At 45.6% G+C, this 25,222-nt stretch overlaps 1 protein-coding gene across 3 annotated transcripts in view; it reads right to left on the minus strand.

Moving 5' to 3' along the window:
* Positions 1 to 25,222, minus strand: part of CACNA1I (calcium voltage-gated channel subunit alpha1 I) — a 1,993,092-nt gene that overhangs the window by 338,972 nt on the left and 1,628,898 nt on the right. For all 3 annotated transcript variants that reach the window (XM_069652938.1, XM_069652937.1, XM_069652936.1), the window contains exons 12-15: positions 17,074 to 17,259; positions 15,763 to 15,880; positions 14,577 to 14,732; positions 1,646 to 1,736 (exon numbers count right to left, since the gene is read on the minus strand). In XM_069652938.1, the coding sequence (XP_069509039.1) occupies positions 1,646 to 1,736; positions 14,577 to 14,732; positions 15,763 to 15,880; positions 17,074 to 17,259 (551 nt within the window). The remainder of the gene's footprint in view (positions 1 to 1,645; positions 1,737 to 14,576; positions 14,733 to 15,762; positions 15,881 to 17,073; positions 17,260 to 25,222) is intronic.

Here is a 25,222-nt window from a genome sequence, read left to right on the forward strand (position 1 = left end):
GTGGGACAGCCAATCGCGAAAGAGAGAACCAACGGAGAGTGTGACTAGGAGTATGAACGGAATAGAAGGAGGAAAGAAAGGGAGGCACAAGACCACAACCACTTTACAACTCAACACATACGAAGCAGAACTGAAGACGAGCGGGAAAAGAAAGGCAACAGAGAGCCTTAAGAAAGGGAGAAATGGGACCACAGGGAGGAAGCTAGCAGAAGATTTACAAATAAAATGAGAGGAAAACGCATACGGAGGAAAGACACAAGAGTGAGAAAAAAATAAAGAGAATGTAAGAAAAGGATGGATTTTGTGGATGGTATAATGCTGAGGATGACAAGAATGAGTGAGAAGACATGTGGCCACTGAAGGAAAGTATTAAGTCAAAGATAAAACCAAAGATCTGGGCAGATGATGCGAGAGGAAGACCATTAGGAAGGCAGTAATTAGAGGGAAGGTGGGCAGCCATGAGGTGAGCGCGTGGGAATAAGGAAATGTCCGTTTTAGAAGGGGTGACATGAAGAGAGTGGGTCAGCATCCAGAGGTTGATGGTGAAAAAAAGGCAGTCAGAATGAGTTAAGATGATCAGAAAAGTAAAATAAAGATTTGAAAATCACCAGCATAAAAGTGAACATTTTGTCTTTGAAAGAAAAGAAGATAGAGAACTTGTGTAGAGAGAGAATAACATGGGGCCAAGGACTGACTGAGCCTTACAGGACGCCAAAACACAAGGGGCGAGATTGAGAGAAGTTGTTGGCCTAAGAAACAGGACACGAGTATCAACATGCCTGATATTTAGGCGGCCAGCTCAAGTAAGCCATCATCTATGTAAGTGGAGCCTGGGAGAATATGGGACCTTCACAAGTCATTCTGTTACATATTTATGCCCAGGAAATGCCAGAGTCTGGGCAGAGATGACTCTGTAGCAGTGTTTCTGTTTCACTGGGCATTGAAATGAATTTAACCAAGCAAACGCCATGATTAGTTATCTGGATAACTACAGATTTCCAAAACAGTTTACGGCAAATAATGGCCACTCTAGGGTATTATTGACACGACAGTATGACCCACATCCATCCAATGACATTTGCAAATGAATCACCTTCAGTTTAAGAATAGATGAAAACCTCATACTCCCTAGCACCATTCCCAGGTGTTAACCGTAGTATCATGTCCTCCTGCTTGCTCTCCAGCATGAGACATCCACTGCACCCTTGAATTCCCCTTGTTTGCTGCATTTTGGGGGTACCATGTATAAACAATAGAAACAGTCTAGATTGTGTTGTCCTGTCATCATGATCAGTGGAGTAACTTTGCTGAAAAAGTTGGGGGGGACATGACATCTGAAGTAAAGGTGCCCCAGCCAAATGAATGGGGACAAAATGGTGTGCCATGAAAGTTGGGGGGAACAAACACCCCTGTCCCCCCCCCCTAAAATTACGCCCATGACCATGATATATTTTGTGGGATGTAGGCAGTAGAATTCGATCTTTCAGCTCCACCCAGGTTCATCATGAGGTGACATACCTAACACAAGAGTATTGCTTTTAGCTGTTCTCCGAATAACCACTAACATGTCCTGCTGATTAAAAAAAAGGCCTTTCAACAAAGCTCCAGCCACGCACAACCCCCACTTCTAACGGAGCCTGCTTACCAGAGTTTGCCAGAGCCTCGCGCAGCTTCTCACAGTCCTCCAGGTTTGAGGAGCTTCTCTCCTCATCTGAGTAGGACCTGTTTGCATCACCCTAAATTAAAATGGAAGAGAGAAAATCAGTCAAAAAGTAGCCCTATCAAAAGAATTTAAAAAGTTGAAGAAAAAAAAAACTTCTACAACGAAAACCTTATTAGAAGATATTTTAAAAATGAAATACGAATGGATTACATTCATTCTAAAAAAAAAATATTTTACATGAGTGACTAAAACAGCAAATTCAATTTTATTAGAAGACATATTTATAATTAAAATAACATCTTATTAAAAGAAAGTGAGCCCACATGTGAAATAATACACTATTATTAAAGGCTGTTCTACAATTGAAATACACATTGTTTTTACTTCATTAACAATGTATAAACTATACAGATAAAATATCAATGTCTTTTTTTACTGGTAAAGAGGAAATCACATTTTTGAGTAATTAGTGTGACAACATTGCATTAAGTCTATAACTTTGCAGCAAGTAAATGTAGTGCCTACTGGCCTTTGCAGCTCAAGTAATTTTGCATTTCAAATTTGTTATGCATAATTTAAAAAAATTAAGGATAGTGTTCTGTTCAATGTTAGCCAGAAATAAAGACCTTATCAATGTTAGGGCACTAATTGTCACTGAAAGTGAATGTAAAACTGAAACAAATTTAAAAGCATCATAAACAGAGATAATGGGCCTCATTACGAGGTAGGAGGTAGCCATGGTGCTATTAGCACCATGGCTACCCCCTTACCAAATACCGGGTCCGGGTTCCCGAAATAGGGACTTACCGGGTCATTCCAACATTGGAGGACCCGGTAAGTCCCCATTCCGGGAACCATTCCCCATTCCCATTCGAGCCCCCATAGGGCTCAATGGGAATGGGGATGGCGCTAATAACGGTACTGCAATTTACGGTACCGTTATTAGCTCTGAAGTCCCTTAACGGGTCCCTTCCATAACGCCTGGTAAAACCAGGGGCCTCATTACGACCCAGGCGGTAAGGGGTTAACGGCGCCGTAAAAGGTGTCAGCGCCGTTAAACCCTTACCGCCTAATTACGAGGTGACTTTGCGGGTCCCGACCTTAACGGCTGGTTTTACCAGCCGTTAAGGAAGGAACCCTCAAAGAGACTTTCGAGGTAATTACGGTACCGCAATTTGCGGTACCATAATTAACACCTTCCCCATTCCCATTGAGCCCTATGAGGGCAAAAATGGGAATGGGAAGGGCCATTGGTGAATGGGGAATTACCGCCCCGCCAACCTTGGAATGGGGCGGTAATTCCGCCATTCACCATGGCTGAGTTGGTAAAATACCGGTAAAATACCGGCTAATAGCGCCATGGTTAACGCCAGGGTCGTAATGTCGCCCCAGCTGTTAAGGAAGGGACCCGCTAAGGGACCTCGGAATAGGGTGGTAAGGGATTACTGGCACCGGTGTCCTTACCGGTGCCGGTAATCCCTTACCACCTACCTCGTAATGAGGCCCAATGTGCTGGAATTAATTTTAAATTACAAACTTAAAGAGCCTATGGAATACTGTAAAAAATACCCGAGCAACTGGTCTATGAAAACTCTATTGAAAGCCTGTCTTAATCTGCTTCCGACAAAAGAAATTCTAGCCATCCGAGCTAACACCAAGGAGAAATCATGTCGCCTCTGTAAAAACTCTGAAAATACAGAATCCATAAGACATCTCCTGATGTCCTGTCCAGCGCTTGCACAGGAAAGGGACGCCTTCTTTGGTCCCTTGTTCGCAAACTCCTTCATCAATGACGAAGACATGTGGTGGAATCGCCTAATCACAGGAGCCCAAACCAGATGGCTAACCCCGACGGCAAAACTACTAAATATCACCATGGAAAAGTTTACCCATCTCTCTGATATCTCTGACATCTAGCTAGTAAAGCCATCGAACTCTCTTTCATTGTGGATGGTGTAAACACTAAGAATATTGTTTTAAACACTTATGGGTGTGCAACTCTCAACATCTCAATATTTCTTTTTCTTCGGTCAGGTGCACGAAACCATGAGAACTCCTTTTGTAAAAATCTAATATAGATTATATACAAAAATAAAAAAAAAAAAAAAAAAATTACAATTAAACATACATGATGTTGAAATTGAAACAAAATGTTTATGAATGTTATGCTAATATTATTTAAAATAGGTAGCAGGCACCCCTCTCTAGAAAGAACATTGGATGATAACCTGTTCTGTGTTTTTTTCCCACTTTGAGAGTCCGCAGTCATCGCTTTTTGCTCACTGTACTTTTCACAAAGGAGGAACATCCATTTGCATATCAGTTTTTGTCCCACCCACAAGGGCAGTCCAGCACCGAAATGCCAGGCAAACTTCCTTTAAACAAGAGTAGCAGCAGCAACCCCAGACACGTGTTTCAGACTTGTTAGGCCTCATCAATGAGGTGGAGCTGTGCCTTCACCTTCAACTTCATCACCTCTAGGAATCCTCAACTCCCCACTATCCCCCTCCCAGCGGCCCTCATGCACAGCTCCAAACTCCTCACCCACAGCAGCCTCGCCCAGCACCTCAAGGTACCTGCCTTCCTCCCCCCTTTCGTCCATGACCCAAATATCCTAGCCAATGACTTCAAAAGTGTCCTCTCCTAGGCCGTTAACTTGGTAGCCCCTCTCTCACTTAAGAAAGAAAAGAAAACCAAGCACTGCAATGCCTGGTTCACCCAGGACCTTTTACTGATGCGAGGGAAAAAACGAGCAGCACTGACTACCTGGCGCAACAACCCAACAGAAGCCACCCAACTGGCCTTCAAAACCACCTCCAAGTTGTACAAAGCCGCCATTACCAATGCCAAAGCAACAGAATTTAATGCCAAAATGTCCACTGCTAAGTCAGGGAGCCCCCCCCTCCCCACCTTCACCAATAGTGAAGGATGCATCCTGGTGCAACTCCATCCAATCCGCAATGCTCAATAAACTTGAAACCCTACAAGCCAAAATACTTCTTCATCAAAAGGAGATCTCTAAGTTACTAACCGACAGTCAAAGCTCCAACCCCTTGTCCAAGCACCCCAACCCCTCTCCCCAGTTTGACTTCAAAGATGTGAGTGTCTTGGATGTCACCTCTCTCCTCCAAACCATCAAACCCTCTAATTGTAAGGAGGATGTATGCCCAGCACAAGTCATCAAAGACTGTGCTCCCTCACTAGCCCCTATCACAACAGCATTCATAACTGCCTCCTTTCAATCTGGCCAAGTCCCACAAAATCTAAAGGAAGCCTGGGTACGCCCGCTCCTCAAAAAACCTTCACTTGACCCTGCCATCCCCACAAATTACAGGCCCATCACTACTGTTCCCTTCCTACTGAAAATTCTGGATAAAGCAGCCTACCTGCAAATACAGAAATTTCTAGAGGACAACCATCTCCTTGGTCTTAGACAATCAAGGTTCAGGCCACGGCATGGAACCGAAACTGCTCTCCTTGACCTGAAAAATCAAATCGATGACCTCAGAGACGCAGGCAAACCTGTGCTCCTCCTGCTCCTCGACCTGTCAGCAGCATTTGACTTAGTCAACCACAAAACTCTCTGCCAGCATCTATCCTCAATAGCCAACTTCTCCGACAATGCCTGCAAATGGATAGAGTCATTCTTAAAAGACAGAAGGAACAAGTTACTTACCTGTAACTGTTGTTCTCCAGCATGGGTCTGGCATGGATTCACATGCTCATGAATATTCCCCGTCGTCAGGCTGGGAATCCTCGGTAAAGAAAAAATCAGTATCAGTTTCGTTTCTGATCTGCCTTTCTTAGTAGTAACCAATCACTGATCTCTGGGTCATACTGCCCCCAGCCAATGACTGCCCTCTCCCTAAGCCCCTCCCCTGGCAGCCATCTTCAGATTTGGTAGCACGTAAAGTGGCAGTATGACCAAGTGAAGCGCCGCAGAGGGGTAGGAGGGAGGGTTCGCATGTGAATCCATGCCAGACCCATGCTGGAGAACAACAGTTACAGGTAAGTAACTTGTTCCTTCTCCAGCATGGGGTCTGGCATGGATTCACATGCTCATGAATATAAGAATACACAGCAGTACACACATGCACAACCACGGGAGGTGGCAAAGGCTCAACATTAAGCATTACATAAACTCAACATTAAGCACTCTTACCTCCTCACCAGGCCCACCTTCAGGCGAACAGGTTGCGCAGCACTGCTTGGCCAACTCTGGACTCCTCTCTGGAATCTCAGTCGAGGCAGTAGAATCTCGTGAAGGTGTGCGTCGACCTCCACGTAGCAGCCCTGCAGATGTCCAGCAGGGGCACACCAGACAAGAACGCTGTGGTAGCAGCGAGCTCTCTGGTTGAATGGGCTCTCGGACGGCTGGGCAACGGTCGGTTTGCCAACCGGTGACAGTGCATGATGCAGTGGAGAGCCATCTGGAAATGGAAGCCTTCGAGAGAGCCTTCCCTTGGTTCACAGGTTCAAAGTTCACAAATAGCTGTGACGTCTTCCGAAAACTCTTTGTGTGGTCCACATAGAACTTCAGCGCTCTAGCCACATCCAGCGAGTGCAAAGTCCTCTCGGCCGGCGACAAAGGCGACGGGAAGAAAACTGGTAACACCAAGGGCTCGTTGAGGTGGAAGTCCGACGGCACCATGGGCATAAAGGAGGGGTGCGTCCTCAGCACCACCCTTGTGTCGTGAAAAGTCAAGTATAGAGGCTTGCAGGATAGGGACTGGATCCCTCCCACTCGTCGTGCGGAGGTGATGGCCACAAGAAATGCTGTCTTCCATGACAGGAACTTTAACGGCGCCGAATGCTGAGGCTCGAATGGCGCCCCCATGAGCGTAGACAGCACCACGTTGAGTTTCCACGCCGGGGCAGGAGCCTTCACTGGCAGGAACGATCGGAACAGTCCCTTCATAAATTCCTTCACCAGGCGATGAGACAACAAGGACGCCCGTCCCATAGTTCTGGTGTATCGGGAGATCGCAGCCAGATGTATCTTGATGGAAGCGTGAGCTAGTCCAGCCTTGGCCAGCGACAGTAGGTACGGCAATACTTGAGGGGCCGTAATCCGCAGAGGGTTAATCTTCTGTGCACGGCACCAGACAGAGAACCTCTTCCACTTATGTCCGTAGCACTTGAGAGTTGAGGACGCCCAGGCCTTTGCAAGAACCTCTCTGCAGTCAGCCGGGATATCGTACCCTCCAAACTCTAGTGCTGCAGGAGCCAGGCCTGCAAGTTCAGCGACTCCGGGTCATGATGAAGGATAGACCGTCTTTGCTGCGTGTTCTACGGCGAGCTCCCTTGTCCTTGCGCGGATGAGCCAATCATCCAGGTAGAGGTAGACGTGGATCCCCTGCAGGCGCAGCCGCACCGCCACTGGAGCGAGGCACTTGGTGAAAATCCTGGGTGCCGACTTCAATCCGAATGGGAGGGCCTTGAACTGGTAGTGCTGCCCTTGGACCACGAACCTGAGGAACTTCTGGTGTCCTTTTAGAATGGGAATGTGAAAGTATGCATCCTTCAAATCCAACGACGACAGGAAATCGCCCTCCTCCAGCTGTCCTAGCACGTGCTGGAGGGTGACCATCCAGAATTTCTGTGCCTTGATGTACTTGTTCAGTCGTCGCAGGTACATGATGGGTCGCCACCCTCCTGTCTTCTTTGTCTTGAGTAAGTACCTTGAGTATACTCCAGAGCCCCGGAGCCTCTTTGAGACGAGCTCGATGGCACCTTTCTTGAGCATCGCCGTTACCTCCAACAGCGGTTGAGGGATGTGGTTTTCTTTCCTGGCCACGGGAGGAATGCGGGGGCACTTTTTTAGAAATTCGAGGGTGTGCCCCTGGGCCAGGGCATCCAGCACCCAACGGTTGGTGGAGATGGACTCCCACACGCTGATGAACTTCGCCAGCCAGCCTCCCACCGGGGTGCTTCGGTGGGAGCCTGACGCCACGGTCGGTTCAATCTTGCTTGGAGGACGCCTTGCCGCCTTGCCGCCTTGGCCTCCCTGGCGACGATGGCGGGATCCACCCGACTTGCCTCATCCTCTATAGGCTTCCTGCGACGAGGAGAGGGCCGCTTGGCGGTACGTAGAGGAGCCACCGCCAAATCCCTTGGAGGCTTCCCTCCGGAGCTTCAAAAGGACGGCCTTCGTTGCTGGATAACTCCTAGAGCCTGAGCTGTCTCCATGTCCGCCTTGATGGCTTGGAGGGACTTATCCACTGTTTTCCCAAACAGGTTGTTCCCGTCACACGGCATGTCCAAAACCTTGGCTGGTACGTCCTGGCGGAAATCCGGCGCCTTGAGCCGACCCTCGTCGTCTGAGGCAAACGATGTTGCGTAGCTGGCGGAAACCGGTGTCTGCAATGTCCGTTGCCACCGTTATGGCGTGGTCCGACACTACCTCACCTTCCTGCAAGATCTCCAGGGCCTCAGCCCTCTTGTCGTCCGGTAGGAAGTCCAACAGGGTGGCGATCTTGTACCATAACTCCCTGTCGTAGCGGGGCACGATCGTAAGGGCGTTGGCCGCCTTAATCGTTGTTGCCGCTGATGAGATAACTCGTCGTCCCATTGCATCCAGCTTCTTTCCTTCACCGTCTGGTGGGGAAGTTGACATTGAGGCTGATGCCCCCCCGCTTTCTTCTTGGCCGTCACTGAGACGACCGAGTCATGGGTCGGTTTCGCCCTAAAGCACAAAGGGGCCGCGTTGGGGACCCGGTACTTCTTCTCGTACCGATCCCTCTTGGCAGGCGTCGTAGATGGGTTCTTAAGAAGGGTGAGACCCTCGTCCCAGATGTCATCCAACAGAGGCACGGCGAGGACTGTCTTCCTCTTGGCCTCGCGCTGTTGGTAAAGGAAACCTTCCTTCGTCTTCTCTTCGGGGCAGAGCTGAAAAAGCTCAGATGCCCTGGCGATCATAGCATGGAAGGACCCAATCTCGTGGAGCTTGAGGCTCTATTTGACCGAAAAATGAGAATCTCTGAAAAAAGCGCAAAACGCAGCAAAAGCTCGAGAGCTAAACACGAGGACTCCCAACACTTGAGCATGTGGTAAAAATCTGAAGTTGGCTGCCAGGGGAGGGGCTTAGGGAGAGGGCAGTCATTGGCTGGGGGCAGTATGACCCAGAGATCAGTGATTGGTTACTACTAAGAAAGGCAGATCAGAAACGAAACTGATACTGATTTTTTCTTTACTGAGGATTCCAGGCCGCCTGACGACGGGGAATATTCATGAGCATGTGAATCCATGCCAGACCCCATGCTGGAGAACTATGAAGGTCTTCTTAGACTTCTCCTGTGCCGACCCCAGCACCATCAAGTGTGGTGTCCCGCAAGGTTCCTGCACGGCCCCCACCCTTTACAACCTCTTCACGAGGCCACTCTTTAAAATCCTCGACTCCATGAGCATCTCATACATAAATTATGCAGATGACACCCAGGTACTTATTCCCTTGTCAGGTGACTACACATCTGACCAGAATACTTTAAACTCCATTTACTCAACAATTCAAACCTGGATGGCAGAAAACTGGCTTTGCCTCAATAGTGACAAAACCAAGCTCCTGCTGGTTGGCTTGCAATCCACCTTAAACAAGTCGAACAAACCATACTCCTCCTTCGTCATTGACAATATCCCTATTACTGTTTCTCCGTCCATCAAAACCCTTGGAGTATATCTAGAACCAGACATGTCCATGAACAGACAGGTCAATGCCATAGCATCCTCGTCCGCCTATTATTCAAAACTTATCAATGCTACCCGACCACTCTTGTCCCAACAAAACTGGCTCACCATCGCTAGGGCCATCATTGGCTCGAGACTTGATTATTGCAAAGCCTTATTCATTGGTACCACTGCCAAGAATATCGCTAAACTCCAAACTGTTTAAAATAACGCGCTCAGAGCCGCCACAGGCCTATCGCGCAAAGACCACATTTCTGAACTCAGAAGACAAGTCCACTGGCTTCCTGTTAAACAAAGAATCATCTTCAAAGCACTGGCCCTGACTCACAAATGTCTCCATGACCTTGCTCCTCCCTACCTAACTCGTAGGATTATCAAACTCCCCTTGCACAAACCTTCCAGATCACAGTACTCTAACCTTTTGTCTGTCCCCAGGACCCACAAAGTACGTGCGGGCGGCTCCAGCTTCCCGTCAGTTGCTCCTCCCTCTGGAATGCGCTCCCGCCCCATCTCAGAGACATTGAATCCCACACTGTCTTCCGTAAGGCCATCAAGACCAACCTCTTTGTTTGATACACTAATACCGGCAATATACTGTAACTTGTAACCACTGTAATGTAGTTAAGCTCTTTTAGGGTGGCTTCAATGTAACCCTCAAGTAAGCCTCCTTAAGCTCTGATTCAGCACCTCAATGTCTGCGGGCTGTTTGTGCGCTTTACAAATACAAATAAATAAATAAATAAAAGTGATACTACAACTAAGGAAATTCGAATTTTGAACAAAAACATTCTTCAAAATAAAATAAAAGCTTCAAAGAATGTATTTTGGCATTGAACTACACTTTAAAAGGAACATGATTTTGAGACTAATATAAAACCTTCAAAAAGTGACATTGAAAAGAAGATTATTTTTTAAAGCACGGCCAAAACCCAAATATGGTGCCCAACGGTTGTTAAAAAATTATGCTAAAGTCAATATAAACATTTTCCAGATGTCATGCCACCAATGCAACCTGCTAAAAAATGTATACACCTTAGAATTGTAGCTTTGTGTGGGTGACTTAAAACTCAGTGTTATGTTAAAGAGGTGATATAGCTGAAATGAAACCCTTGATAAACATTATAAGATTGGACACAGACTTCTATTAAAACTTCTGAAAAAAATAAGTAACAAAATAAGTGTACCAAAATAAAAAGAAAGATGTTTAAAACGAATAATCTCATTAAATGTAAGGGTAAAATAAAAACTAAGTGTAACAGCTTAACTAAAACTGAAAATGATGTATACAATTTACTTCACACCTTCAATAAAAGGAATGCGAACAGTGAATTACGTTTTCATTTGAAGTAATGCACACACTTAAATCAAGTGTTTTTTAAATTGATGTACGAAGTAAACGTTAACCCAGGATACCTAATAAAAATGCTGGCGAAAACTAAACTGCAACTTTCAAATATAAAAGTAAACATGTAGGGGAAAACAACAAAAATGTGCAAATAGAAAAAGTTCAAATCTTTTTTTTTTTAAACTGCAGATGAAAGGAAAGTGTACAAAACATAAGGAACTTATTGCAATCACTCCATGGTTTCATACATACAAAAATCAGCAAATCTCAAAAAACCCTCGCTTTACAGAGAACACCTAGTTAACTACAGACATGTCACTTGCCTCTCGTCCATCGAGAAGCTTATTGATTACCAATCCGGCATTCACCCTGTTAGGAAAGATTTGATATTCAAATGTAATTTTCCCTCCATGTGTCAACCCGCAAACGTTTTGCTGCTGTTCTACACCCTGACCTAACCTTTGCCAGAGAAGCGCAGCCCTCAGCCGCACTCCTCTGGGCTTTCGCTCACTTCTTATGGGGAAACTGACATGCCCTTAAGACAGTCAGTACTGGGAGACTTTGTTTCCCGTAGTCCTTTCCTCATGTTGCAGCTTTTGTACAACATGTAACAAGAGTGCAATGTAACTTACTTTACCGCACCCTTCGGTCTCTAGTCATTCCAAAGGCCCTAAAAACTCTCGCTGGACTTTTTATGAACTGTGCAAATGTGTCACGGACAGGACTGGTGGCAGCTATCGTTTATCTTATATTTTGAACCTTTTCTTGCCATGTTATCCGCGCTTACCGCGTTTGGCACAAATAGGTGGCCTGGCTCCAAAATGGCCATGCCATGAGGTTCTTTGTCCTGTCCTTTGGGCATCTTGCCCCTTCACCCTCCCCAGGTCGAGCCGACCTGGGTCAGTCCTTATTTGGTCATGCACTTTCCCGCAAAACCCCAAAGCTTTTGCCGGCTTCTGCATGCCTTGTGTGTGCCTCCAGGATGTGGGCTGGGAAGTCTGTTCCAAATACACATCCTGGGTGCCAGAGAGTCTGTAGTGTCCTGAATACCTGGGACCACCGTGATTGGTCCACGTATGGAGTGAGTGTTTGTGAGCAGATCTCCCATTGGGTCCTCTCCGTTTTGGCGCGAAGGGAACTTTTGATAAGAGGAGGCCGAGAACACCACTACCATGTCGATCTCCTGAGTTCACACGAACAAAGGATAAGGAGCCAAGTATCCTGCAACAAGAAGCCGAGTCGAGGAACGGCTGGTGATCTGCTGGAAGGCTTGGCACCCTGAGCCCGCTATCGTCCTGCGAGACCCCTCTGTATCTGATCGTCCTAGAAGGTCTGCAAAGGCGCTTCGACCCATGGAATAGTGGGACCAACTATTCTCGGCAGACCAGTTTATGCTGGACGTTTGCTCTGTCAGCGTCCGGTTTCGAGGAAGCCCTCGAAACTTGGTATACTGCTTGCTCTGTGTCCACGGCCCCCACACACCGAATTTTGTACACTTGGCATTCCCAGGTCTGAAGTGAGACGAGTGCGCCCGGACTGGAATAAACGCGGTTACCGCGTTGCCCTGCTGTGGCAACGACCTGTGCAAGTTCGCTGCACTTATGACCCGCTGAAGCCTGCTACCATGGAAACTACACAGTGTCGAGACATCCTGATTGTCGCATTCGAACCTGCCAGCGAAGTGGACTGTACTGGCGAAGTCTGGGTATGCCTGCGTCGGGGACCGGTGAGTAGTCCATACCCCAACTGGTGGCCCCTAGCCCAGGAGCCCATTTTTACGCACAAAGTGGCCCCCAAGGGCCCCTTTACTTTCCACCGCTATTGCAAAATAGCGACTCCATCCTGCACTCTCAACCTGCCTCTGCCCGCAAGTGGAGGACCTGCTTGAATAGTGGGGACTTGTTCTTCATCGACCTTATCCACCTTCCTGAACTGCTAGCGACCCTTGAAGAGACCCTACCTTGGCCATTGGCACAAGCACGTGCATGTACTATTGAGCATAAGGCTCTTCTCTTCGTAGGGCTTGGACTGCCTCTTAGTTAGGTGTATCCTTGACGTGGAACTGGGTCTAAAGATTACTTGCACTGCCTGTTTTCCTCCCCATCTAGGTGGTCTACATATTTTGTGCTTCTTAATCCGTTAGACTCCTCTGGTCTTGTATATATATTGTGTTGATTGTGATGTGTTGGTTTACTTTAGTATTATTGTGATTCTTTGCTATGGTCAATATTCCAAAGGCCTTGCAATAAATGTGTCTATATTTTTAATATAACACCTGTCTGGAGTAATTTGTAAGTGTCCTTGCTGTGTCTGCTCATTGAGGTCTTTCAGCCACCCTCACCCATCTTGAGACTTAGTCTTGACCGTCTGCCACAGCTACCTTGATTGGTCTGGCTTGTCCAGAGGTTACCCTGTTCCAAGAAATAGGTTGGCCTTCTGAACCTCTGCCCCTCCAGGTCAGAGTTCAGAAATCCCTCTTAACACACCCCAAATGCAGCACCAAGACTGCAACCACCTAAGTGGTGAATGATGCAATACGAATCATCGACACAGGAGATTCGTTCTTTCTAGACCATCAACCTTTTGGCTACTTACGACTCCTCTACCTCCTCACCAACAGGATGGGCTTATCCTGAACCATCCAAAAAGGTTTACATCCAACCTATACGGCAGATGCCAGGCCATACAGATGGGCTCAACAGATTCAACTGACACCCAGTCCCACGTGGGGTCCCCCAATTGCCTTAAATCTATACATGGAACTCAAGGGAATGTCCCTAAAGTACCCGAAATAGCCATAAACTGGTACGCTGATGACACTAATCTGTGCCTTATGGTCAGTGGCCAACGGGACAGACATTGTTCTTCTCCGCAAATACCTGGCTGCCATCCAAATATGGATGTCAACAACTTGCCTTTAACTGAACCCCACCAAAATTGACTTTGTCCTCATTGGTACCCCCATAAAACCACAACTCGTAACAATGGGTGGGCGACGTGAGGCTGGAATGATTCCCCCAGCAGCTATAAAACTCAGGCAAATCTCTGGGGTTAATTGTTGAAAGTAGCCTTTCCTTCCAAAAGACTTCTGCACAGTGGTCCAAGGCCTTGTGAGCTCACACATCAATGGGAGAAACGCCCTCCTTACCAGGCCTATAGCAGCACACATGACCTGCCTCATGACTCCCCACCACTAGGCAGCCCTCCTCCTTGCAGGCAACTGCAAATTCAATCATATCTTGTCTACACTGCACATGCTTCACTGGCTTCTCCTCTTCATAAAGATCATATTCAAAACTGCAAGTATCACCTAAAAAGCAGTTTGGAACGGAAAACACCAGAATACTTGGTGACTAAACACCACACCTCTGGTTGCTTTCTCATCTCACTTCAGAAGAAACGTCAAAAGGTTGGAAACCAAGATAGCTCTTGAAGAGAAGACTCACAAGCAGTCCTCCTGCCACACCCGTCCATCTCAAACTCATTCCTGGTGGAGGTTCGGAATGTCCCCATCAACCTTTAGTTCAGCAAAACCCTAAAAAATGTGGTTCTTTCAACAAAATCTGCTGGATGAATAAAAATCCCACCCTACCTCCACCAACAGTCCTGCGCTAGTTTATAAAATGCCAAACCCACAGCTGGCACCATCCCGTTGAAAGGGCTCTGCTGCTCTCAAGCTCAGTACACGCTATAAGCAATGCAATAAAATACAGATATTGATAACATTGCTCTTTAGAAAACCAAATAGCATAACATAATATACGGTGTGAGTTGGTTAAACATGTAACAATCTTGGATGAATATATTGTTGAGTCATCAAAGAGACACTTTTACTTCCTTCTTGGCCCCCAACAGAAGCCCAAAACTAATATGATGATATCTCACCTCTGCTTGGAACCCCTCGACCAAGATAGCCACGAGGAGGTTGAAGAGGACGTAGTTGCCAAAAGTCATCAGAGCGACAAAGTAGAGGGCAGCCCAAGGGGAAGTACTCGCCATGCCATTGTACAAGACAACATTCCAGTCCTCCTGGGTCAGAATCTGGGGGGGGGGGGAGAGAGCATTCTCAAACATGAGTTAAGTGCACATTTATCCAAGCCTAGCACCTTCAGAGCATTGTCCTCCTACAGCGAATTTGAAAGGAGAAGGACAAGGGAATGTCATGAGCAGGTTCGAAAAATCGCTTTCTTTTTATTTTTTTATTAGCACCCCCGCTGCCCCTTTTCCCCTACACCAGTATGCCTACACCAATCCCCTCCCCACCCCTTTTAACCGCGTAACCCACAACCCGCTGTATAATTTGAAGTGTTTTCAAAGTAATTAATTTGATGTCAATTACTTCGAAGTAATTACTGTCGCAAATACCACGTAATACCCTTGGGCACACTGGCGAATCAGAGCTATAGCACAGAGTTCCCACATACACCGACAGTTATCTAGCACACTGAGCTAGTGAATAGAGCTAGAAAACTGAGCAACTATACCGAGCTCCACTCAGCTACCAGAAAACGATAGCTCATTGAGCAGCAAATTGAGTTCCCACACTGAATTATCAAACTGAATCTACTGAGCTATCACACAGAGAAATTAGAAATGTAATGGGTTATTTATATCGCACTTAATACCCAGAGGTTTCTAAGGGCGGACCTGGGGATCGAACCTGTGTTGCTCAGCGTTGTCTTGCTACCAAGGCGAACACGTTGCCCCTGAGCTATCGTCCCAAGACAAATGGCCCATATGCTGAGCCACCCCATAGTGTGCCCACTCATTCCTTCATAAGCATAGCTATATAAATAATATGAATTAACCTGTGTGTGACCTGGCTGGTCCTTCATAAGTATTGTCCATATTGATGCAGCGTCTCACCATTGAGTGTGATGAGCCTGTCCCTCCAAGGCATGTTGCAAAGTGATACAATAACCCAACATCGTGTGTGCTGCTTACAGACAGAGATCCATTCTAGTGTGTGCCCAGCTTTGCCCTTCCAAGCACACTCCATAGAGTGAGTGACCCAGCACCCCCATGCAAAGACCAGCTTTAGTATGCAACCATCTTGCCCGTCCAGACTTACCTGAAATACAGTGACAATGGCCCAGAGAAGCGAATCAAAGTTCTTGCGGTCGGGGACGGTGTCTCCGGAGTCGGTCCTAAGACTGAATTTGCATCCGAAGATGTGCATACCCAGGATACTGCAAGGAGGATACAGAAGGTGTATTTAAGCAATGCCCCATCAGTGAGACTGGAACAGGACTCACATGGCTCGGAAGAGGAGTAACGGGCAGATGTATCTTCTTGCTCATAGCGAGACATCACTGCCTATATGCTCATGCTTGTTGTTGGGCATAGCATGGTGACAGCTCCCTGTGCAGGATAATAATAATAATAATAATAATAATAATAATAATAATAATAATAATAATAATAATAATAATAATAATAATAATAATAAGGATGACAGCTTATATGCACATCTTGGTAGTTGCAGTGAAAATAATGAAAATCATAAATAAAGGTTAAAAGAAAAGGAGAATACAAAAAGGTGGAGACATGTGGTAAGGGCCACTAACCATAGCAAGGGATTGGGACAGGGCTGGTTAGTCGATTACCTGTATGATTTGATGAGTGCAAGGGATTGGCGCCGGGGTATAGAGGTAGTCAGCTGGATTCAGGAGATTGACAGAGGGATACAGAGCCTGTCACCTCAAGGACTCAGTGGACAGTGAGGGTTTTGGTACAGAGATACAGTACACAATATGCCACCTTTCACCCCAGGGACTTGATAGGGTGAGGGAATTGGCATAGAGGTATAGAACCTGTCATGTCTAGACCCACATGGCTCATGGAACTGTTGATGCGATCCAGAGCTTCTCATCTACAGGAACGGACGGGCACTGGCCAATCGTACACTACGGCTTTTAAGACCAGATGGGATCAAGAAAATGGCCCAGAAATACTAGATATTTCACCTGTAAAGCAGAATGGAGTCACAGATTGGCTGCAATATACATAGCCTGCCATTCTTATGACTGATTGGATCACAGCAGTGGTATGACTAGGAAGCGTCGGTCTCCTCGTGGACTGGATTAGGTCAGGAACCTGGCACTGAAACAAGAAGTCTGTCACTTCTGGCGCAGGACAGTCACAGGAAATTGGAACAAGGATAGAGAGCCTATCACCTCCACGACTGAATGGGCTCACATATTGATACTCAAAAATGGAGTCTGTCACCTGCAGTATAGGATGGTTCAGAGAATTGGCACACGGGTACATAGTGGACGGCTCACTTGATCATCAGATTCCGAGATTGGCATCCCTATGACTGGATTAGCCTGGCAGGGAGTGAGCCGTAAAGGGGTGCCCAATAGCATTGTGTTGTCCTCACCTAAAAATGAAGATGAAGAGCATCAGCAGCATGCAGAAGGTTGCCACATTGTCCATCGTCTTCATCAGGACCACCAGCTGGCGTCTCAAGGCCGGCATGAACCGCACTAGTTTCAGAACCCGCAGCAAGCGAAATGTCCTCAGAACCGACAGCCCGCCATCATTCTGCCCAATGATCTCCCAGACACTGGCGGGGCAAGACCGAAAAAGGAAGTAAAGAGGAATAATGAGTGCGGGAAAGCATAGGGAGAAAGAGAGCATCTTTAAGTTGTGTTTACATATTAGTATGTCTTCTATTTCTATGTTAAAATATAGTATATCTTTTGCTTTTTTAGCTACACTGCGTAGAACTGGTTACTATGTTTGCATGTCACAGTTTCAACAATTTCTTCATTCATAATTCGGGGTCTGTGATTACTACACGTGCATTCCAGCCTTTCTTACATTGTTTTTGTTTACAATGCAATGCCTATGATTTCCATGTTTACATTGAAACATTCCAATGATATACAGGACCACCAATTGGGCGCCAGCCAGTAATGTCATTAAAGAAAAACAATCAAGAGATTGCATTTGGTAAAGCAAGATATGCACAGATCTTCCTCAGGACACACGCTCACATTATCCAACCACAAACTATCTCCGTGATCTCAGTGCTCTGATATCACTTAACGTCATTAGAAACAAACCTGAGTACATCAAAAGCGACTGCAAGCGTAATCCAACACCAATGCATGCTTCTGAGTGCCATCAAAGATGTATTAGAATGTGTCCTCTAAGTTCATGTTGAATAAAATTAAATGTATACAAAGGGAACATTTGCTATAATTGGACATTTGAAACAGACTGCTGTATTCGGACAATAATTAATCATTTTGACATGTTATGAAGAAAGGCGAGAGAATATCAATGGAAGTTATGGCAAGAATAGTCTTGAAAAGGCTCCCTGGTGCGTAAAGTCCAAGTTGGCTGTTTGTTTTGACGTCTTATAATTGGCATTTTGATTTGAGTCTTATTGACTTGATCTATAAATAGTTGCAATGAGGTTTGTGAAATCTACTTTGAATCTTTAATAATGTAAACAATCAAGTTTGAGATAATTTTAGATTATACAGGCTTACACAATTAGCCGATTTGATGCTGAACAAGGTCCTGTACCATGGCAACAGTTGAAGAGTAAATACAATTCCGGGGGCGGGTTCCCAAAGCCAATCCTCATTTTTCATTTTGTGGACTTGAAAATATGTTCTTCAGCAATTTCATCTGATATACATCTGCACTGTTGCGGACATAGAAAGGGGACAGCTTGCACTGTTGCAGAAATAGACAATGGAACTCGTGATGACAAAATGCAAACTCTGGTCAGGTTAACTGCGTGTTGGGGCAAATGGAGGCATAAAAGCAAGGCATATTGATTTCACACCTCTATTTTTCACTCCAGTCCAATTACGTACACATGCCAGGTGGAGGACGGGTGCAGAGTGAGGTTAACCTCGCTGCTGTCCGTTTCCCATCTGGCATTTCTTCGCACTTCATTTTAGACCTGCGTGAGATTTTCATGCTGGCGTAAAATTAATGGATTTTTATGAAATCCTCCCCAAATTAGCATCTGTTAATGGGCATGTGGGTGCCACAGGAATTGATTAGTAATTTTCAGGCGGCGCTCAATTATTTGCAAAACGGAAGGTAACAGTGAAGAGTACAGGTGATTTCCCCTTGTTTTACTGTTCAATTTTGCATTCTGTCTCGCAAATATTGGGAATTGGTGACAGAGGCCCAAACAGCGCATAATTGCAATCATTGGTGGAGTTCTGAAAGCAATTTATATTTAAGAGAAAATGACCCCCTTGGAGGTGTCCATGTCATTAGCATAGATCAGGTTTTTTCAGTTAAAAAACATCCTTTTACGAAAGAAATCTGGCATTGGTGGCTACACAAATAGCAGTGATGCGCAAGCGCAGTGTGACAGAAGCTCTTTGGCATTTGCCCTGTAGGTGTTTCCCTTCCATTTAAACGTGAAGAAAAGTTCAACGCCCGGTTGGTCCAGTTCTAAAATCACACAGGATGCAGGTTTTGATACCTTTTATTGACTTACTAAAGGCACTATGAAGAGATGGAACAAAGCATTAGCATACAAATTCCCACAGACTTCATTCGAAAGCTAATACTTTGTTCCACCTCTGCACAGTGGCCTGTCCAGACACTTTGGATAGGGGTGGCCCAAGTGGGGCACTGACTTATGCAGGGGTGGCATGAAGTACGAGCGCCCACAGACGTAACGGTCATAGTTTAGGATAATGGGGTGTAGGGGTGTTGCTAGGTCTGAAAAAGACCCGGGGCTACACTGATGTCAGAACTGTCGGGACTGGGGGCTAGCTAGCCTTTTGGTTGTAGCTCCCGATATTCTATCCAGGGCTACAACCAAAAGACCAGGGGATATAGCCCCCTTAGCCCCTCCCCTAGCAACGCCCCTGATGGGGTGACACCTGGGATGGCCAATCAGATTCCAGGTGCAGCACGTGCCACTCCAGGCCAAACCCAGGACATGCCCCTGCCTCTGCATAGTAACTTCAGTTAGTCCAATTAAGGGTTCAATTTAAGCAAAAGCCTGTGTCCCCCGCTCAGGTGGTACTTCAGGCAGTCAGTGCATCTGTGTTAGGGTCTGCCACGTTAGGATCTACACACACACACACACACACACACACATACACAGCATAATTGTGTATGGGCAGAGCTAAAAATGAAGTAATAAAGAATATTGCACTCCATCTCATTTTCAAATGCCCACAAGGCGGAGAAGAGACACACAGCGGAGTTACATTCTCAACTCGAAACTCTGCCTCTGTTTTGTGAGTGCACTTCATTTTGGGTGTGCATATAATTCTCTTTTGGAATCCGCCTCTATTTAGTTCCCGATAAACGTAGGCAGATTCCACATGTATCCATTAGTAAATACCACCTGCAAAGCGTAACTTGCAGACAGTATTTACTTTTTTGACAAGACTCAGCATAGAAGCGAAAAGGTTTTTTTCCCCCCTGTTTTGTTCTTTACCTTTTAAAATCTTATGGGCTCATCTGTTACAGCAATGTGGATGAAACGCAAATCATATGAACAATGAGAGATGATGGTAACTCCAGCACCACCATCAGTGACTACATAAATAGGTGGCAGCCAACTACCTAAAACTCGACCCATACAAAATAGAAAAAATAATATTCTCACCTCATGCTGCACCTGAAACACCTCTACCATGGTCTTTGGGTGCCTGCTCTAAACCATCTAATGTGATCAAAAAAGCAGGCGTATTGATGGACAATGATAGAACGCTGGAACGCCAAGTCAGCGCAACAGCCAGAAAGTGCTTCTCCCAGCTCTGCTCCATCCATTGAATTATTCCCTGCCACTCCTTTGCACACGAAGTGCTAGTCATCACCGCCCTGATTCTTTCAAGAATCGACTACGCAAACAGCATTTACCTAGGAATGACAGACTACCTCACAAAAAATGTCAATGGAGCCAAAACATAGTAGCGAGATTCCTATACTCAGAATTCACAGGAGGAAACAAATAACAACACCTCTCCGAGCACTCCACAAAAGCAGCCAATTTATGGCTCTCTGCATTCTACACAGAGCACTTCAAGATCAAGGAACAGAATACCTCCAAAACAAAATCTTACTCTCCCAACCAATTGATAAACAACATAATTTTAGAAACAAGAAGATTTTTTTTCCAGAGAAAGACACTAATGCTCGCCTTTTTCACTAAGGGGGCCAAACACTGGAACATGCTACCAAAGGATATCTGTACCCTAAAGAACCACTTGAAATTAAGAAAAAGTCTTAAAACCTTAACAAAATGAAAGTTTAACCTGCACCCACGAAACGGCGAAAACAACACTTCTCCATAATTCTACGTTCATGCCTAGACACATCCGAAGGGAATGCCATACTGGCTCCCAACCTTCTGCCCAGAACACATTGCATGGCACTCGGGAAACTATAATAACCAGAAGACATCACATCAAGGCACTGCAAACAACGTAAGAGAATACTTACCCTGTCTCCCAGAATTTCTAGACTGCAACAGAGAGCATCTTCACACATCAACAACTAAAGCCAAATTTGCCTCATGCTAATGCAACAGACAGAAAGACCAATAATTTGAAAGTCCTACTTAAACCCCAAAATCTATCCCCATCTTTTGACTAACCCTCACATTCTCTACACTTTATTCCCCACCCACAAATGCAAACAAGCCACTTGCAGAGCGCCCTCTCCCTAATACTTCAAAGAACACAAACGTACACCTCTAACTACAACTGACATACTCAGCACTTGCCCAACACACTCCCACACTATAGACACAAGGCCGAACCTCTGGACACTAAGCCTTCAATGCCTCCTATTCCTCTCATCTAGAAAGCTTACAAGCATTCAGAGCTCAGGGTACTCCCGGTCTGCATCCTCAACAGAAGGCACTGAAGTCTTGCCTTTCCCTCTCCTCCCAACTAACCAAACCCACCCACTCCCTTACAGGTCCACACAGTGCCCAGAGACCATGCAAATGGCAGCAATATGCAGTATAAATCCTAATGACATAACACAACCTCTACAATACAACTTGCACATTTTAACATTGCATGCAGGAGACCCAGCAGCACGTATAAGTGTCAACATTGGCAGTCCACTACATGCAATTTACATTTTTTTAAATGACCACCCCACTGTGTTTTTGGATCTTATATAGCATCAACAAAATTACCCCTATCTACCTTAACAGGAATGATGGGGATCCCCAAATAGTGGCCCCTGAGATTTGCAAAGCATAGATCAGCGATGGTGGACGGTGTCATGATTGAAGCACCCATTGGCTAGATTGGTGGTGCAAGTACAAAATAAACTTCTCAGAAAATGTAGACAAATTATTCAACAGCACTGTTTCAAGAAAAACTGTCTCTCACTGCCCCCTGATATCCCCTTCCATGGACACTCTCCCCTTACTGCTCAAGAAATATGCTCATCCCTCTCCATTATCTCTATCATCTCTGTTATTATCATTCTCTTCGCTACCTTATTCTCTCCCTTTATAGTATCTTTTGTCTTTACTACACTCCTCCACCCATTACTACACTCCTCCTCACACTACTTCCTTCTGCAGCCTACTACTACACTCCTTCTCCCACTACACTTTAATGCCACACAAACACCCTTCTTTCACCCGGTATCTCTGACCTCACATTCACTCCTTACATTATCTTCTTCTACTCGCGCGACACACAAACGTGCACATTCAATCTGCAGAATCACTATCACTCCCAAATCAGTACCTCGCCTGTTATTACAGTCTCCTCCACAAGCCATTGCTCCCTCCTTCCCACTGTTGGTCTCTTGGTTGTCCTCAAGCTCCACCTATGACCTCACCCAGTACAACCAAAATGCCCTTTTCCTGTTCCTGCTTTAAATATCCACCCCTTCCTAGGGTGTGTCCCTCTTTCCCAGGCCAATCTGGGGTGCTCTCCCCGTCCTAGGTTGTCTATGTGCGTATTGAAGCCTTGAAAAGGGACTTCGCACCCATCCACTGGTTTCACAGATGTTTGCCGCGTAATGGCGGTGCACCAAGTTCAATGCAACAGTTTGTGTTTCAGGAACCTTTATGCCTGATTATGTCAGTAAGTCTATGAATATCTCTGTACAGAAGCAGATGTACACGTCACTCATGGAGCCCACACCCTCAGCTCTGTCATATTGGAAGAGCAGCAAGAAAGTACTGTGTATGGCACCTGGTATCATCCCAATACCGCATCGAAGATAGATATAAAAGACGTTATGCACTCAGACAACCGTACCAAATGTACCCTCAACTGATGTGGTAGAAGGAAATCTGCAGACACTTCTGGACATAGATAAGCTATAAGTAAAGTCTGGCAGGTGTAAAGGGAAGTCATGAAGAAAAGAGACAAGGACGCACTGAAACGATATCAGAATATTCAAAGAATAAAGATGTGATTGAAGTAACAAAGTAACTGAACGTGCAAATGCAAAGAAATCATGTACACGAAGATACATGAAAAGAGATGCAATAGATGTATATACGCAGAAACACAAGGTAATTGAGAAATATAGAAGCTTGCTGCAGTAGAAAATATAACATGGGTAAAGCAGCCATGTTAAGAAGATGGACGTCAGTTTCATATAATAGTATGCTAAAAACCCCAAGGAAAGAGACCAAGGCTGCAGAGCTAACAGGCACAGAAATACAGATTCATGTAAGAACAAATCATATTTGTTTTGCCAAGGGTCAAGGATGCGGCAGCAAGAATTAACTGCAAGGTACAAAAGGAGTTGAAGAGGATAAGCCATGTAAGTAAGACATATTTCGTTTAGAATAAGAAAAACAGTAACCATTTGTGAGTGCCAAGTAGTGGACAGTCAAATATGCAGAAATCATATGCCAGGTGGAGCAACCAAGTCTCCAGAGTCCAAGAGGAGTAATAGCACCCATTATAATTGAATAAAATAGCACTAAATAGAAGGACATGATAGACAAAGTCATGGTCTCCTCACACATGGTGCAAGACCAGAAAACCAGGCCTATTCATTAAGCACCAGACGAAGATAGCAATGTACCTTCACTCCCCTTAACTTTCAGAGGAAGAGAGCAGTCAGCAAGGTCTACTACAAAGAAGAAGCCTTGGCTTAGAGCCTAACTAAAGAGAGATGGTAGGATAATTGGCCAAGTGGGCAGTTATCTTATGTTGTTTCCCGCACCTGGGTTTAATTTTGCTTACGTGCTGCTAACAAGCCCTATGATGGATTACACATTGTTGCAGAAGCCAATCCGCTGCTATTATATGTATTATAGGCAGGTTGAGGTAGAGCAAGGTGTTCCTATCAGATAAGTGGCAGCCAAAAATGTTACTAACATCTAAACAAGCTATAGGTATATATGTTCCCCTAATCAATCCCTCTGTCCGGTAGGTTTTACTGATTGCCACGTAGGATGACATCATAGCTGACGTACATTGAGGTATAACGCTTTTGTGTAACCAAAATGTATTTAAGTGTGTGAGCTGTAATCTGTTTGTTCACAAGGTTTCCATACTTTATTGAACTGATAATAAAGTAGTATTTTGTCATATTCTTGGAATCTGTCCGGTTATTTAGGTCTGAAATCATTTATTGGTAATTCCATCTTGCACTTGTAATGCTCCAGGTGCTACTGCATAATTCCTTCTTGGTTTAGTGGATCATGTTGTATTCATGGACTGCCTCAGGTGTGTCCTGGCGGGAACGCGCCATCTCTGTGATTGATGCATATGCTTGCAGCTTTCTCCTGTGGCTCTCTCTCCTCCCCTTCTCCTGGCATGGAGTCCGCTCTGTTGTGCCAGACGGTTTTTATTGCTGATGTGGCTGATCACTGTCTCTTTGTTCTGTTTGGTTGGTCAGGCTGAAAATCTGGCATTGCTTTAGATCTGCAACAATAACACCGGCAAGCATTTTTGTCAAAAGGCATGGTGGGGGATAAGCGTCTGCATGGAAGCATTCTGGAACAAGGGGGGGTGATAGGAATTGGGGTCCTCTCTGTTGCCACCATCCCGCTAAGTAATAGGATTGGCTGTGAATGACTCCGGTTAGGCCTCTCACCCCCAGCTGAGAGGGGTTTATTTCCCGTCGTGAAAAGGCTTGGTTGCTAGCCCTGTCACACACCTGCACACTTTCTCCTAAACCTTCCTCTTAGTTCTCCCTATCCTTGCATATATTCTGACTGCCTCACACTCCCAGGAAAACATTCTGTTGCCCCTTAAGCAGTCCTGAGACACTAATTGAAGAAGGAAAAGTCAGTGCTCAGTAGAACCTCTTGCAGAAATCTGGACAGGACTTTTAGAAACAGTATCACCTGAGGGTAGAGGTCGATATCCCCATGCGCACAAATAATTTGTGCCGCGTTCTCAGGATTCAGCTCTTCCGCCGTAATGAGATTGCACCATGCTGCGGTTATCTTGCTTCCTGAGTCTAATAAGGCCTTGGTTGTACGGCCTTGCACTTCTATAGGAATGTGGAATTTCCAGTCAGTTTCTCCTGTCGTGCAAGTTTGGCCAATGACTCGACTTGACCATCTTCCTTTGCGGATAAATCTGCTAGACATT

The sequence above is a fragment of the Ambystoma mexicanum genome, chromosome 3q (assembly GCF_040938575.1).
Source record: "Ambystoma mexicanum isolate Mex_15411 chromosome 3q, UKY_AmexF1_1, whole genome shotgun sequence".
Taxonomy (NCBI): Eukaryota; Metazoa; Chordata; class Amphibia; order Caudata; family Ambystomatidae; genus Ambystoma; species Ambystoma mexicanum.